The following is a 15,876-nucleotide window of genomic DNA, read 5'->3' on the forward strand; positions in this document are numbered from 1 at the left end:
GGGGGGGGGGGGGACTGTGGTCTAATTTGTGTCCGTTTAGGGCTCCTTGCTGTGAAGAAGTTTGAGAACCACGGTATGAGGTTTCTACACAGTCTCAGGGCCTTTTTCTCTCTCTCTGATCCACCCACCTTGTGGTTGAAGACGGTTCTGTTGGAGGGAAGCCGAAGGCGTTGACATGGAACACAGAGTCCTCGTACCAACCTGGAGGACAGAGGACACGGCTTCACCTCACACAACACCTTCACTTTACACAAACATCTGGACAGAGGACACTGCTTCACCTCACACAACACCTCACTTTACACAAACATCTGGACAGAGACACTGCTTCACCTCACACAACACCTTCACTTTACACAAACATCTGGACAGAGACACTGCTTCACCTCACACAACACCTTCACTTTACACAAAGATCTGGACAGAGGACACTGCTTCACCTCACACAACACCTGTACTTTACACAAACATCTGGACAGAGGACACTGCTTCACCTCACACAACACCTGTACTTTACACAAACATCTGGACAGAGGACACTGCTTCACCTCACACAACACCTTCACTTTACACAAACATCTGGACAGAGGACACTGCTTCACCTCACACAACACCTTCACTTTACACAAACATCTGGACAGAGGACACTGCTTCACCTCACACAACACCTCACTTTACACAAACATCTGGACAGAGGACACTGCTTCACCTCACACAACACCTCACTTTACACAAACATCTGGACAGAGGACACTGCTTCACCTCACACAACACCTTCACTTTACACAAACATCTGGACAGAGGACACTGCTTCACCTCACACAACACCTTCACTTTACACAAACATCTGGACAGAGGACACTGCTTCACCTCACACAACACCTCACTTTACACAAACATCTGGACAGAGGACACTGCTTCACCTCACACAACACCTTCACTTTACACAAACATCTGGACAGAGGACACTGCTTCACCTCACACAACACCTCACTTTACACAAACATCTGGACAGAGACACTGCTTCACCTCACACAACACCTTCACTTTACACAAACATCTGGACAGAGGACACTGCTTCACCTCACACAACACCTCACTTTACACAAACATCTGGACAGAGACACTGCTTCACCTCACACAACACCTGTACTTTACACAAACATCTGGACAGAGGACACTGCTTCACCTCACACAACACCTTCACTTTACACAAACATCTGGACAGAGGACACGGCTTCACCTCACACAACACCTTCACTTTACACAAACATCTGGACAGAGGACACTGCTTCACCTCACACAACACCTTCACTTTACACAAACATCTGGACAGAGGACAATGCTTCACCTCACACAACACCTTCACTTTACACAAACATCTGGACAGAGGACACGGCTTCACCTCACACAACACCTTCACTTTACACAAACATCTGGACAGAGGACACGGCTTCACCTCACACAACACCTGTACTTTACACAAACATCTGGACAGAGGACACGGCTTCACCTCACACAACACCTTCACTTTACACAAACATCTGGACAGAGGACACGGCTTCACCTCACACAACACCTGTACTTTACACAAACATCTGGACAGAGGACACGGCTTCACCTCACACAACACCTTCACTTTACACAAACATCTGGACAGAGGACACTGCTTCACCTCACACAACACCTTCACTTTACACAAACATCTGGACAGAGGACACTGCTTCACCTCACACAACACCTGTACTTTACACAAACATCTGGACAGAGGACACTGCTTCACCTCACACAACACCTTCACTTTACACAAACATCTGGACAGAGGACACTGCTTCACCTCACACAACACCTGTACTTTACACAAACATCTGGACAGAGGACACTGCTTCACCTCACACAACACCTGTACTTTACACAAACATCTGGACAGAGACACTGCTTCACCTCACACAACACCTTCACTTTACACAAACATCTGGACAGAGGACACTGCTTCACCTCACACAACACCTGTACTTTACACACACATCTGGACAGAGGACACTGCTTCACCTCACACAACACCTGTACTTTACACAAACATCTGGACAGAGGACACGGCTTCACCTCACACAACACCTTCACTTTACACAAACATCTGGACAGAGGACACTGCTTCACCTCACACAACACCTGTACTTTACACAAACATCTGGACAGAGGACACTGCTTCACCTCACACAACACCTGTACTTTACACAAACATCTGGACAGAGGACACGGCTTCACCTCACACAACACCTGTACTTTACACAAACATCTGGACAGAGGACACGGCTTCACCTCACACAACACCTGTACTTTACACAAACATCTGGACAGAGGACACTGCTTCACCTCACACAACACCTTCACTTTACACAAACATCTGGACAGAGGACACGGCTTCACCTCACACAACACCTGTACTTTACACAAACATCTGGACAGAGGACACTGCTTCACCTCACACAACACCTCACTTTACACAAACATCTGGACAGAGGACACTGCTTCACCTCACACAACACCTCACTTTACACAAACATCTGGACAGAGGACACTGCTTCACCTCACACAACACCTTCACTTTACACAAACATCTGGACAGAGACACTGCTTCACCTCACACAACACCTCACTTTACACAAATATCTGGACAGAGGACACTGCTTCACCTCACACAACACCTTCACTTTACACAAACATCTGGACAGAGGACACTGCTTCACCTCACACAACACCTTCACTTTACACAAACATCTGGACAGAGGACACTGCTTCACCTCACACAACACCTGTAATTTACACAAACATCTGGACAGAGGACACTGCTTCACCTCACACAACACCTTCACTTTACACAAACATCTGGACAGAGGACACGGCTTCACCTCACACAACACCTTCACTTTACACAAACATCTGGACAGAGGACACTGCTTCACCTCACACAACACCTGTACTTTACACAAACATCTGGACAGAGGACACTGCTTCACCTCACACAACACCTTCACTTTACACAAACATCTGGACAGAGGACACTGCTTCACCTCACACAACACCTGTACTTTACACAAACATCTGGACAGAGACACTGCTTCACCTCACACAACACCTTCACTTTACACAAACATCTGGACAGAGGACACTGCTTCACCTCACACAACACCTGTACTTTACACAAACATCTGGACAGAGGACACTGCTTCACCTCACACAACACCTGTACTTTACACAAACATCTGGACAGAGGACACTGCTTCACCTCACACAACACCTTCACTTTACACAAACATCTGGACAGAGGACACTGCTTCACCTCACACAACACCTGTACTTTACACAAACATCTGGACAGAGGACACTGCTTCACCTCACACAACACCTCACTTTACACAAACATCTGGACAGAGGACACTGCTTCACCTCACACAACACCTCACTTTACACAAACATCTGGACAGAGGACACTGCTTCACCTCACACAACACCTTCACTTTACACAAACATCTGGACAGAGGACACTGCTTCACCTCACACAACACCTTCACTTTACACAAACATCTGGACAGAGACACTGCTTCACCTCACACAACACCTGTACTTTACACAAACATCTGGACAGAGGACACTGCTTCACCTCACACAACACCTTCACTTTACACAAACATCTGGACAGAGGACACTGCTTCACCTCACACAACACCTTCACTTTACACAAACATCTGGACAGAGGACACTGCTTCACCTCACACAACACCTTCACTTTACACAAACATCTGGACAGAGACACTGCTTCACCTCACACTAGGGATGGGCTCGAGTACTCGGGTACTCGAGCACTCGTTCATAACGTCAGTATTCGAGTAACGTTTCTGCTGTTCGGGTACTCGCCCCACTCCCCACCCCTTTAAAAATGGTATAGAAGATCTACGCACGCATCGTCATGTGGATCTGGCAGCAACCAGCAGCAACTGCACGGCCGGGCGTCAAGTCAGCCAGAATGTACAAGTACGTCATCCGCTTTGTTGCTTTCAAAATAAAACGCTTATTGTAACCTTATTTATTTTGAGTAATGCGTTACAGCCACAGTTTCATGCCATATAACATCACAACGAGTATTTTGATACAAGGATGCTGCTTCATTCGTTGAAATACCTTTTCTCCTCCAACGTGCATCAATAAGCTATTTACTTTTGTTTAAGTAACATTATTTTTGAAAGTTTTAACCGGAAGTTTTCCAGCTCTTCCCGAAAACGGTGCCTGGATATATTCTCCCGAATGAGAAGCACGCTTATTCATAGCGCACGCCCGATAAAACTCATTCAAAACGTTACACTAGTTTACTGACTACACTGTCGTTTCCCATAACGTTAGTCACAAGAAATGTGGATAAAGAATCACTTTTTGGGAGACAATCGCATCATGGTGATCACTATTCAGCAACAATGGACATGTATTGGAAATCAAATGCCTTCGCTTGTTTCACAACTTGTCTGCTCCAAAGTGCTAATCCAACCATCGGAGATACTGTCTAAAGGTAGGCTTTAGATGTTAGCTTAGCGTCACCTAATATCACAGTCAGTCCCTCTCTCCTGACAAAAAATGCTCCAGGTAGCGCTTTTTCCATGCAAAAATGCAAACGTTATGTGTGAACAGCCCCCTACACAGCAGATTACCCCTGCTCAGTCATTACCATAGTAATCACACAGCCCGCGCCCCCCGCGCGAGTACTCGAGCACTCGTTCATAATAGAAGGAGAGTACTCGACTATTTAAATTGCTTAAAATGCCCATCCCTACCTCACACAACACCTGTACTTTACACAAACATCTGGACAGAGGACACGGCTTCACCTCACACAACACCTGTACTTTACACAAACATCTGGACAGAGGACACGGCTTCACCTCACACAACACCTGTACTTTACACAAACATCTGGACAGAGGACACTGCTTCACCTCACACAACACCTGTACTTTACACAAACATCTGGACAGAGGACACGGCTTCACCTCACACAACACCTGTACTTTACACAAACATCTGGACAGAGACACTGCTTCACCTCACACAACACCTTCACTTTACACAAACATCTGGACAGAGGACACTGCTTCACCTCACACAACACCTTCACTTTACACAAACATCTGGACAGAGGACACTGCTTCACCTCACACAACACCTTCACTTTACACAAACATCTGGACAGAGACACTGCTTCACCTCACACAACACCTTCACTTTACACAAACATCTGGACAGAGGACACTGCTTCACCTCACACAACACCTTCACTTTACACAAACATCTGGACAGAGGACACTGATTCACCTCACACAACACCTTCACTTTACACAAACATCTGGACAGAGGACACGGCTTCACCTCACACAACACCTGTACTTTACACAAACATCTGGACAGAGGACACTGCTTCACCTCACACAACACCTTCACTTTACACAAACATCTGGACAGAGGACACTGCTTCACCTCACACAACACCTTCACTTTACACAAACATCTGGACAGAGGACACTGCTTCACCTCACACAACACCTCACTTTACACAAACATCTGGACAGAGGACACTGCTTCACCTCACACAACACCTCACTTTACACAAACATCTGGACAGAGGACACTGCTTCACCTCACACAACACCTTCACTTTACACAAACATCTGGACAGAGGACACTGCTTCACCTCACACAACACCTTCACTTTACACAAACATCTGGACAGAGGACAATGCTTCACCTCACACAACACCTCACTTTACACAAACATCTGGACAGAGGACACGGCTTCACCTCACACAACACCTGTACTTTACACAAACATCTGGACAGAGGACACGGCTTCACCTCACACAACACCTGTACTTTACACAAACATCTGGAATAAAGCGTATAATGAATATATGTATATATATGTATAAAGGGCTAATTATAATGCTCCAGAATAAAAGGTATAAGTATAAAGTTAAAGATTATATGGTATTATGTATTTTCTTTGTTATTTTTATGGATGTTTATGTTCTCAAGTGTCTCTTGAAAAAGATTCAATAAAGGATTAAAAACTAGCCTATATTAGCTCTTACCCTCTGCCAGCACAAAACAGGATTCTGTGTACAGGCCATTATGAAACTGGTGAGAACATGGTTAAGGAACAAATCAATATCCCAGTAGGGTTGTCACGATACCAAAATTATGACTTCGATACCGATACCTGCCTAAATATCTCGATACTCGATACTTAAACGATACCACGGCAAAAAGCTAAAGCAACAGGAAAAGTCGTGTAATAATGGATGACAGAAGAACATGGAAGTTAAAATTCATGTTTTGAGTCTTCATCATACTTTATGTGGTGTTCAAAGATAGCTGGGGAAGGCTGCCTCAACTGAGTTGGTGCTGATTCTGCTGGCATCTCATTTGACTAAATAGAAAATGAGGAAATGTGTTCAGTAGAGCGCAGAATATAATAATTTCTGTTCAGTCTACTTTAGTATAATCCTGAGTTTGAGCTTCATCATTAAGTGCCAGATTTACAGTTAATGTCATGTATGTTTATTATTTTTCACAATAAAATGTACAGTAGGCCTATGTGGTATGTGGTGTCAAGTGTTTTCTTGTTTGTTAATACATGTAGGTGAGTTTTTGACAATTAGTATAACATTAATCATGGATTATTCTAAATAAATAAATAATTTTCAGTGTTATTAAAGCTTTTACATGGTAATATGCAGTAATCTGATGTCCCTTATACTTAGTGTATGTGATTTCTTTAACAGTTAACGTTATACAGTTTGCAACCTCATATCACTCTTAAACACCGTCATATAGCCTACCTCCTTGGCAGAGGTTAGGCGCATTGCCTTTAATTGCCTCATCAAACGACGCTGAAAAAAGTTTGCTTCTCACAAAATAAATCACACTCGCTTGACTTGACGTTATCACATTCGCTAAACTGTCACACTTTGTACTAGTCGGATCGTCTGTTGGAGAGATGCTTTGGCAAGTCAAGTGGACGTGTTGTCTCCCTTTTGCCTGTGTAAACATCGTTTTACAGACGGACAGCTGTGTCCGTGCACGCTTCGGCATAGCCGTTGTAATCTGACTGTATGGTTGTAATATTAAGTGCTGACTCCGTGGGCCAGATTCGACATACGCTGTTAGAAATGAGCAAACCCTATGCTGCTGCTCTCAGGTAGGATAGAGGCTGCAGTCGAGCAAAGGCGAAGCGCTGTATGTGACAGGCAGAGAGGAGAGAGAGAGAGGGAGGGAGAAAAGCCAGCAGCTCCAGCACCAATTTACAGGCAAAATCCGTAGAGATTCAACACATTAACGTTGCTTCCCATGGTCAGAAAAAGTCGCCAGATTTGTCGCTAGTCGCCTTTGAGAAATAAAGTCGCCACGTGGGTCTGAAAAGTAGATAAATATATCGACAAAGTCGCCAAGTTGGCAACACTGCATGTCCACCCGATCGGCTGAACAGAGGAGTGGAGAGTGGAGTGTCAGTGAGACAGGGGAGGGTGGACTTGGCACGCCCACAGGGAGTTGAAACAGACAGAGCAAAGCTGCAGCACACAGACTCCAGTGGAGAAACAGACGGTGGCACATGGATGCAATGCAACTCATGTCATTTTTAAAAGTATCGGTACTAAATTAACGTGGTATAGTATCCTTTTTAATGCCAGGGTATCGCGGTACTGTTGTAGTACCGGTATATCGTGCAACCCTATATCCCAGCGCACACCAGGATACTATAGACATTTTGTTATTATTACATTAAAAACAAGAAGAAGCTATAAAATATTCTATAATATAAAGTAATGATACTGGACAGTCCCTGCTGCACTGCACCATGTGTTTACATGAATGAAAGGATATTGCCTTGGACATGTCCAGCTGTACTGTTCCACTCAGGTCCTCCAGGTAGAATTTACCCTAGAAAAAAGATAGTAGGAGTAAGATCAAACTAGACATAAAAATACACGGTGTGCCGACCAATAAACAGGAAAACAACACATTCACAAGTTTGGTTGAATAAATCTTCAATAATTTCAAGGAAATTTACAAAGTCAAGGGAGAATTTTGTGACGAACACAACTGGATTTCTCCATTGTTATTAGGCTTTACAATGCTATGACAGGAGGACTAACATACATGTCTTTGATGGTGGGAGGAAACTGGAGCTCCCAGAGGAAACCCACACGAACACGGGGAGAACACGCAAACGCCACACAAAAAGGACCGGACGGACCGGGGTTCGAACCCGGAACCCTCTTGCTGTGAGGCAACAATGCTAACCACTGATCCACCGTGCTGTCCAAGTCAAGTCAAAGTTAGTGTTACCACCAACTCACCTCTTTCAGTTGTGTGATCATCCCTAATACGATGACTTCTCCCAGTTTAGCTGTGCTGCCCAGCAGTGCTTCAATTGTCTTTAACTGAAACATTTGAAGAGCAAATCAATCAAGTTAAAAAGTGTTTTACATTCAATAAAACAATCTGCATCGATCAAATCCAGCCCCCTGGATGCTGACGAGCGGATTTGATAAGCATTAGTCTATAATGTTAGTTACAGTAGCGTCTGTAGGGGCTTGAGATTTGATACCTGAAATTTGTTTCTGCTCTCTTCAACAGCAGCTCCTATCACAGGTGGGGTGAAGAGCTCATGCCGATGCGTTCGCTACAAACAAACAAAACATCGATATAAATACATTGTAACTACACATATTGGAAATATCAGCAAGGTTTATTTTGATACAGTTCCTCAGTCTGGCCACTAAAACCTCAGTGAAAGGCATAGGGAAGCAGAGCTCACTTAACCTGACGCTGCCAGATGGATGGGTTTGCTTCACCTTTGTTTCACAGGTATTGTGAACTTGTGAACTCAATACCGCCCCATCTGGCGGAGTCAAGTTAGAGATCACTGACCTGTTGCAGCATTGTGTAGCGCTCTCTGAAGAGTTCAGCCTTGTCTTTGGCCAGACCACACAGACTGGGGGCTGGATAGCTGGTCATACTGATGCTGAGAGACAGACATCATTTAAAAAAATAAGCTCTAGGTCAAGAATTTGCAGGGGGGGAAATCTGCAAATCTGTTAATTTTGTCGGTTCATTTTGACACAAAGGAGAGAGAAACCGTCACTTTACTTACGGGACAAATTTCTTCCTCTCCACACTGTAAATGTATCTGGGCACATCAAAGGCTCCAATGATGTTGAAAACGTTATCTCTGGAAAACAGTTAAATAACCCTCATCAACAAGTCACTTTTGCTTGAGGATAATAGAGCTACATATAATTATTAGTTTGGTTAGCTATAAAAACGTCTCACTGTACCACAAGTCGACTATTTGCTATCATGCAAATTAACATAATCATACAAAACGACAACTTTAAATGTAGGTTTGTTTACATGAACACATATTTGTAAATAACCGATAGGCACTTAGCATTTCACTGAATAACCTATCAAATGATTAACAGAATAAAATAAAATAAAAACTATTCAACTAAAACAATGAGTTGTCTAATAAAGCGAGAGGAAGCTGAAGCAGCACCATATAACTTACATGGTTTCATCACAAGACTGAGTGCAGTCCTGCACGGCACTTTCCACCACAGACAGCTCTATCATGGTAGAGGTCACTGTTGGAAAGCGTGACCACACATTCAAAATACACCACAAGCATCAAAGACAAGCACACAAAGAATGTACTGTATAGTATACTAACTCAACATCAATTATCTTCTCTCAAGTTGCATTTTATCACCTGCCGAGACTGACTGTACTTACATGGCTGCTTTTCCACTGCATCTAGGACCTTTTCAATAACATCATCCAGTTCTATGGGATTGACGGACTCCAGCACCTCCACAAGGTATCTGCTGGCTTCACTGAAACAAAGTTATGCATCATCATCATCACTTTATTAACAGACACAAGGTCCAATTAAAAAAAAACACAATACATATAAGGCAAGCAAACATCACAACAAGAATATTAGCCACTCAACAATAATACAATAAGGCATTGTACCAATGTTTCCAGATGCAAGACAGGTATCTAGTGGCACTGAGACTAGGTTGAGACAGAAACATAATGATCCTATTCTGAGACACATTCAGACAGATAACCTTATAACAGGGCATGAAATGTGTTAACTCCTTCCTGCACCACAACACATTCCACTGGCGCTGCAACACCTTGGCTTCCTAAGTAGAATCCTCAGGCAATCATTATAAGCAACTTGGAGCGTTTGGATGCTAGCCTGCTTCAACTTGACCCACAGGGGGGGCAGTATAGAGAGGAGTACAGTAGTAGTAGTATACGCTATATATTTATAAATATAAATATTTTTTCGTCTTTCTTGTGTGACCAAGGTTAGCGTTAGTCACTAGGGAGATAGTCTCGTATCCAATACCGTCCCTGTTTGATGTGGCACACCCTGGAAATCGTAACCAACTGTGATGTTATTTAGCTAAAAGTACGTTGGAAAACAACAACACTTTTTACGAATACAAGCGGTTTTTAAAATACATACGGTCTCAGTATAAGTCCCCGCATCTTGAAGCCCGCAGACACTTTAGTCTTTATTTTGCGAACGAGGTCCATAGCTGCTTGTTGTCAACTCGAGCTTTGGCGCTAAATGTTAACTTCCTCATGTATTTCATCACTTCCTGCGCAAAAAGCTTCCTCCCGGCTCCTCCTCTTCCTTCGTTTTTTTTTTCAAAAGGAAGAACGACATAAAAATAAAACAAGAACAGTCCGCCCACTTTAATATAGCTTTTATTTTCGACCGGAGGTTATTCTGGCAAACTTGACTGACAGGTTAGCGATATTTTTTTTTCCCATGATGGCGAAGGCTAGGCGAAGGCATGACCCGCCCCTCTCTGCCTCTGATTGGCTGACTGCACTCGGCTGCTCTCGCCTGCTTCCCAGGTAACCTCGCGTCACCAGGCTCTTCTCGGCGAGAAAGAGCCTGGCTCCCGCCCACAATTGATTTTGTCACCCTACTGGTTCCCGCCTAGAGCCCGCCCTAGACCGGATGGCAGCGTTTCTAGCTCGCCAACTTTCACGTTAACTTGACAATTTGACTCAAGTATCAGAATCCTCTTTCACCGTTTTGACCGGTGTGTCAGGCGGTGGTGGCGGAGATGCCATATTGCATAAACGTTTTGTTTTATGTAACGCTAGCTTTGTTTTGATCAGACTCTAGTTTAGGTAACATCACCGCGTCAAGCTAACGGCAACAAAGACGTTGTTAGGCGCATTGCCATCCGGTGTTAATTCTGGGTCCGGGGTTTACGCCCCCATGACAAAAAGCGGGGTGGAAGGTGCCCAGACTACTTCCCAGGCGAGTCAGAAGTCATCTCAAACGAGCATATATTTCATTCAGTCACTAAGCACTATTTGTTCATAAAGTGAGCAGCAGGTGCAAAACAATCATTAAATCAACAACAAGCATGAGATGGCAGATGGCAGCATAGAATCAAAAGGTTATGTGTGAGATCAATAGCCTACTTGAATGTGTACTTTTTCTTTTCATTCTAAATGTCATCACCTTGTTTCTTCTGATTAATATTTCAAACACATGTCACTCTTGTGTTACAATGAGCTGAATTAAAGTTCAATGTAATGCAGTGACCCTGTTTTTATATCACGCGGCCTTGATCATTCTCATGAGTCTTTTATCTTTCTTTTTTAGATTTCCCTATAGGCGACATACGTGCACTGCCAAGAGTAGCAGCAGCGTTATAAACCACAGGGCCAGACTATATTAAAAACATAAACACACATGGCGTCTTTCAGCAAGCAAAACTGCTGTCTGTCTGATTGACTTGACTGACTTTATTCATGGATATAGAGACAAATGATCCAAGGGATAGCATGTAAAAGTGTAAACACTTATTTCCAACATGGTCCCTGATGTTTTATTGTGTTCTCAACCTACTGATCCACTGAGTCTCACCCATTGATAGAACATCTCACCACAGACTGTAGAAAGAGATGCAGGATAGCTAAGCGAATGTGATTGGAAGAACATTTGACGCTAGGCCAATCAGAGGCAGAGAGGGGCGGGTCATGCCTTCGCCTAGCCTTCGCCATCATGGGAAACGAAATATCGCAGCCGGCGTATGCATTGCAAATGTTCCTGAAAGGAGCAGTATCGTATTATTTCCCGGTTATATCCTTTCATAAGTTTAATTTACAAACAGAAGACTCGTGTGTGCGGATGATATTATCACGAATATATAAACTGGAACAGGGGCTCCGTTTAACTCTGAGAGGAAGAAGAAGCTCCTCTCTTCAGTGGTTTAGCTGTGAAGCTAACGTTAGCTGTATTAGCTGTGCACTCCGTGGCTGTGAAGCAGCTGTGAAGCTAACGTTAGCTGTGAAGCTGTTGGAGCTTTGAAGGATACAGTTTGACAGTAAATAGTTCAGGAGGAAAAGTTCCTGTCACTGTGAAAATTAAAATGTCTAAAGTCCAGAAGCTGAGAGCTGTGGTGGAGCAGCGCCTAACTGTGGTTCCCGCTGAGCAGCAGGAGTGGAGCCCGAGTCTGCACCAGGAGGACCCAGAGCCTCCACACATTAAAGAGGAACATGAGGAACTCTGGACCAGTCAGGAGGGAGACCAGCTTCAGCAGGACCCAGAGCTCCCACACATTAAAGAGGAACAGGAGGACCCAGAGCCTCCACACATTAAAGAGGAACAGGAGGACCCAGAGCCCCCACATATTAAAGAGGAACAGGAGGACCCAGAGCCTCCACATATTAAAGAGGAACAGGAGGACCCAGAGCCTCCACACATTAAAGAGGAACAGGAGGACCCAGAGCCTCCACATATTAAAGAGGAACAGGAGGAACTCTGGATCAGTCAGGAGGGAGAGCAGCTTCAAGGGCTGGAGGAGGCTGATATCACCAAGATCCCATTCACTGCTGTTCCTGTGAAGAGTGAAGATGATGAAGAGGAACCTCAGTCCTCACAGCTTCATCAAAGCCAAACTGAGGAGAACAGAGACGCAGAGCCTCTAGCCAACAGCTCAACTGAACAGGTGAAAACAGAAGCTGATGGAGAGGACTGTGGAGTATCAGAACCAGCCAGGAACTTATATCCAGATAGTAATTTACAACCAACTAGTGATGACAAGACTTCAGACTCTTCTGAAGCTGAGACTGACCACAGTGATGAAGAATGGATGGAAACTACTGAACTTCATTCAGGTTTAGACTCACAGAAAAACAGTGAAGTTCTTAGGAATAAACACAGCTGCTCAGACTGTGGTAAAGGTTTCGGTAATAAAGCACACTTGAAGTCACACATGATAGTCCACACAGGTGAGAAACAATTTACTTGCTCACTCTGTGGTAAAGGTTTTGGTCATAAAGGACAGTTGAATAGACACATGCTAATCCACACAGGTGAGAAACAATTTACTTGCTCACTCTGTGGTAAAGGTTTTGGTCGTAAAGGAAACTTGAAGGCACACATGATAATCCACACAGGTGAGAAACAATTTACTTGCTCACTCTGTGGTAAAGGTTTTGGTCGTAAAGGAGACTTGAATTCACACAAGATAATCCACACAGAAGATAAACAATTTATTTGCTCAGTCTGTGGTAAAGGTTTTGGTCGTAAAGGAGACTTGAAGAGACACATGATAGTCCACACAGGTGACAAACAATTTATTTGCTCAGTCTGTGGTAAAGGTTTTGGTCGTAAAGGAGACTTGAAGTCACACATGATAATCCACACAGGAGAGAAACAATGTATTTGCTCAGTCTGTGGTAAAGGTTTTGGCCGTAAAGAAACCTTGAAGTCACACATGATGATAGTCCACACAGGAGAGAAACAATTTATTTGCTCAATCTGTGGTAAAGGTTTTGGTCGTAAAGGAGACTTGAAGAAACACATGATAGTCCACGCAGGAAAGTAAACATTAATTGTTATCTGGTGGAGGGGCATTTGAGTGTTTATGTATGCAAGTATGTAGTATGCGTAATGCACGCTTTGTTGTGTTATCCTGTGTGTGTGTGTGTGACAGTATTTCAGGCTCACCCACAGGTTGTGTCTTGCTTTCCTCTGGAAGCAAATCATCAAGCAGGTCAGCCAAGGGCTCGTCTAGATCTGTGGAGAGGAGAGGAGATTTTACTCACACCAACACTGGATGTTTTGTTTACACTGATGTTTGTCAAATGATATGAATAATGATGTTAAAAATGTGGCTGCCTGTGCATGCATGTTTATTCAAAGGTTGGATAGTTATTTTGTGGTCGGTCCATCCATGGTAGCCTCATTTGGAGAGGGACAAACTGGCAGGGCCATTTTTCAAAGGGGTCCCTTGACCTCTCAGCTCAAGATATCTGAATGAGAATGGCTTCTATGGGTACCCACAACTCTCCCCATTACAGACACGCCCACTTCCTGCTAATCACATTCAGTTATTGGCAAAAACCATGCCGTGTTTTATATGCAGTATAAATGTGTTATTTTCACTTATTCTATGTGAATATTTCTGCATACACTCAGGTCCCTAAACAGTCTTGGAACTGCATAAATTGGGTATCTGGAATGCTGAGACTCTTGTGGATTTACTGAGCTCAATTGTCTTCATGTGTGATGATGTTAGTCTCCATAGTACACTAGCCATTTCATTGTGAGAGCATTTTTCAAAACTTGACCTGACTGAATAAAATGACCTAATGTGACCTCTAGGATAATCACAGCCTCATGGAACTTTACTTACACTAAACTAGAGACCTAGGGGCTGCCGCGTCCATCATCATCATCGCAATCTTTTCTTTTTTTCCTTTGACCTGTTCTGCACAATTGATCACCATGGCCATGAATGTCAGGAATCCTCTTTTGTCCACACACATGTTTTGTTCAATTCCCTTCTTCCGTTTCTGCTCTGGTTCCCTTTCGACTTCCTCCACATTTCTCTCCACTCTTTTAACCGCTTCAGCTTCAGCATAAGAGATCCCATTCCCTTCTACTCTAATGTTGTTCACTTTCACTTCCTGTATTCTCTTTGGGCACTGTGGTGACCCATCTTCCAATAGACCCTTCTCACGGGGGCCATTTTGTGTCGAGAAGCCAGGGTAAACACAGGTGCAAGCAAAACACTAATGAGGGTTTCCAACTTCCATGATTGGAATTTGGAAACCCTCATTAGTGTTTTGCTTGCACCTGTGTTTACCCTGGCTTCTCGACACAAAATGGCCCCTGTGAGAAGGGTCTATAGCGTACACTGATCTACCTCAGTCACAACCTTCCTTCCCACACCTCCCACATCTACTGACCCCTCTACACACAGCAGCTACTGACCGCTCTACACACAGCAGCTACTGACCCCTCTACACACAGCAGCTACTGACCCCTCTACACACAGCAGCTACTGACCCCTCTACACACAGCAGCTACTGACCCCTCTACACACAGCAGCTACTGACCCCTCTACACACAGCAGCTACTGACCCCTCTACACACAGCAGCTACTGACCCCTCTACACACAGCAGCTACATGGCCATACTCTTGACAACAGTAACAGCGCAGCGGAGCTCTCTCAAACACGCAACATGAACTCGTTCTGGCAATTCTCCATCAAATGTCAAACACACTGACGTACTATCTTCCCTTTCTCCTTCACGAAATCGCGTCATCCTCTTCAGCCTCAATCACACCTTAGAAAGAGATGCAGGATAGCTAAAGCGAATGTGATTGGATGAACATTTGACGCTAGGCCAATCAGAGGCAGATAGGGGCGGGTCATGCCTTCGCCATCATGGGAAACAAAATATCGCGACAGGTTATGAGAGAAACCGGG

The 15,876-nt window shown here is 44.1% G+C and overlaps 1 protein-coding gene across 1 annotated transcript in view; it reads right to left on the minus strand.

Annotated features, from left to right (window-relative positions):
* The window catches only part of pole2 (polymerase (DNA directed), epsilon 2), a 24,442-nt gene extending 13,754 nt beyond the window's left edge, over positions 1 to 10,688 (minus strand). Inside the window, exons 1-10 of the mRNA XM_083633387.1 lie at positions 10,592 to 10,688; positions 9,844 to 9,944; positions 9,620 to 9,695; positions 9,203 to 9,280; positions 8,980 to 9,073; positions 8,657 to 8,731; positions 8,406 to 8,489; positions 7,930 to 7,986; positions 6,138 to 6,186; positions 129 to 201 (exon numbers count right to left, since the gene is read on the minus strand). Of these exons, the coding sequence (XP_083489513.1) occupies positions 129 to 201; positions 6,138 to 6,186; positions 7,930 to 7,986; positions 8,406 to 8,489; positions 8,657 to 8,731; positions 8,980 to 9,073; positions 9,203 to 9,280; positions 9,620 to 9,695; positions 9,844 to 9,944; positions 10,592 to 10,662 (758 nt within the window). The 5' untranslated portion in view covers positions 10,663 to 10,688. The remainder of the gene's footprint in view (positions 1 to 128; positions 202 to 6,137; positions 6,187 to 7,929; positions 7,987 to 8,405; positions 8,490 to 8,656; positions 8,732 to 8,979; positions 9,074 to 9,202; positions 9,281 to 9,619; positions 9,696 to 9,843; positions 9,945 to 10,591) is intronic.
* Positions 10,689 to 15,876: the final 5,188 nt, after the last annotated feature.

Source organism: Poromitra crassiceps (genome assembly GCF_964638095.1).
Source record: "Poromitra crassiceps genome assembly, chromosome: 3".
Lineage (NCBI taxonomy): Eukaryota > Metazoa > Chordata > Actinopteri > Beryciformes > Melamphaidae > Poromitra > Poromitra crassiceps.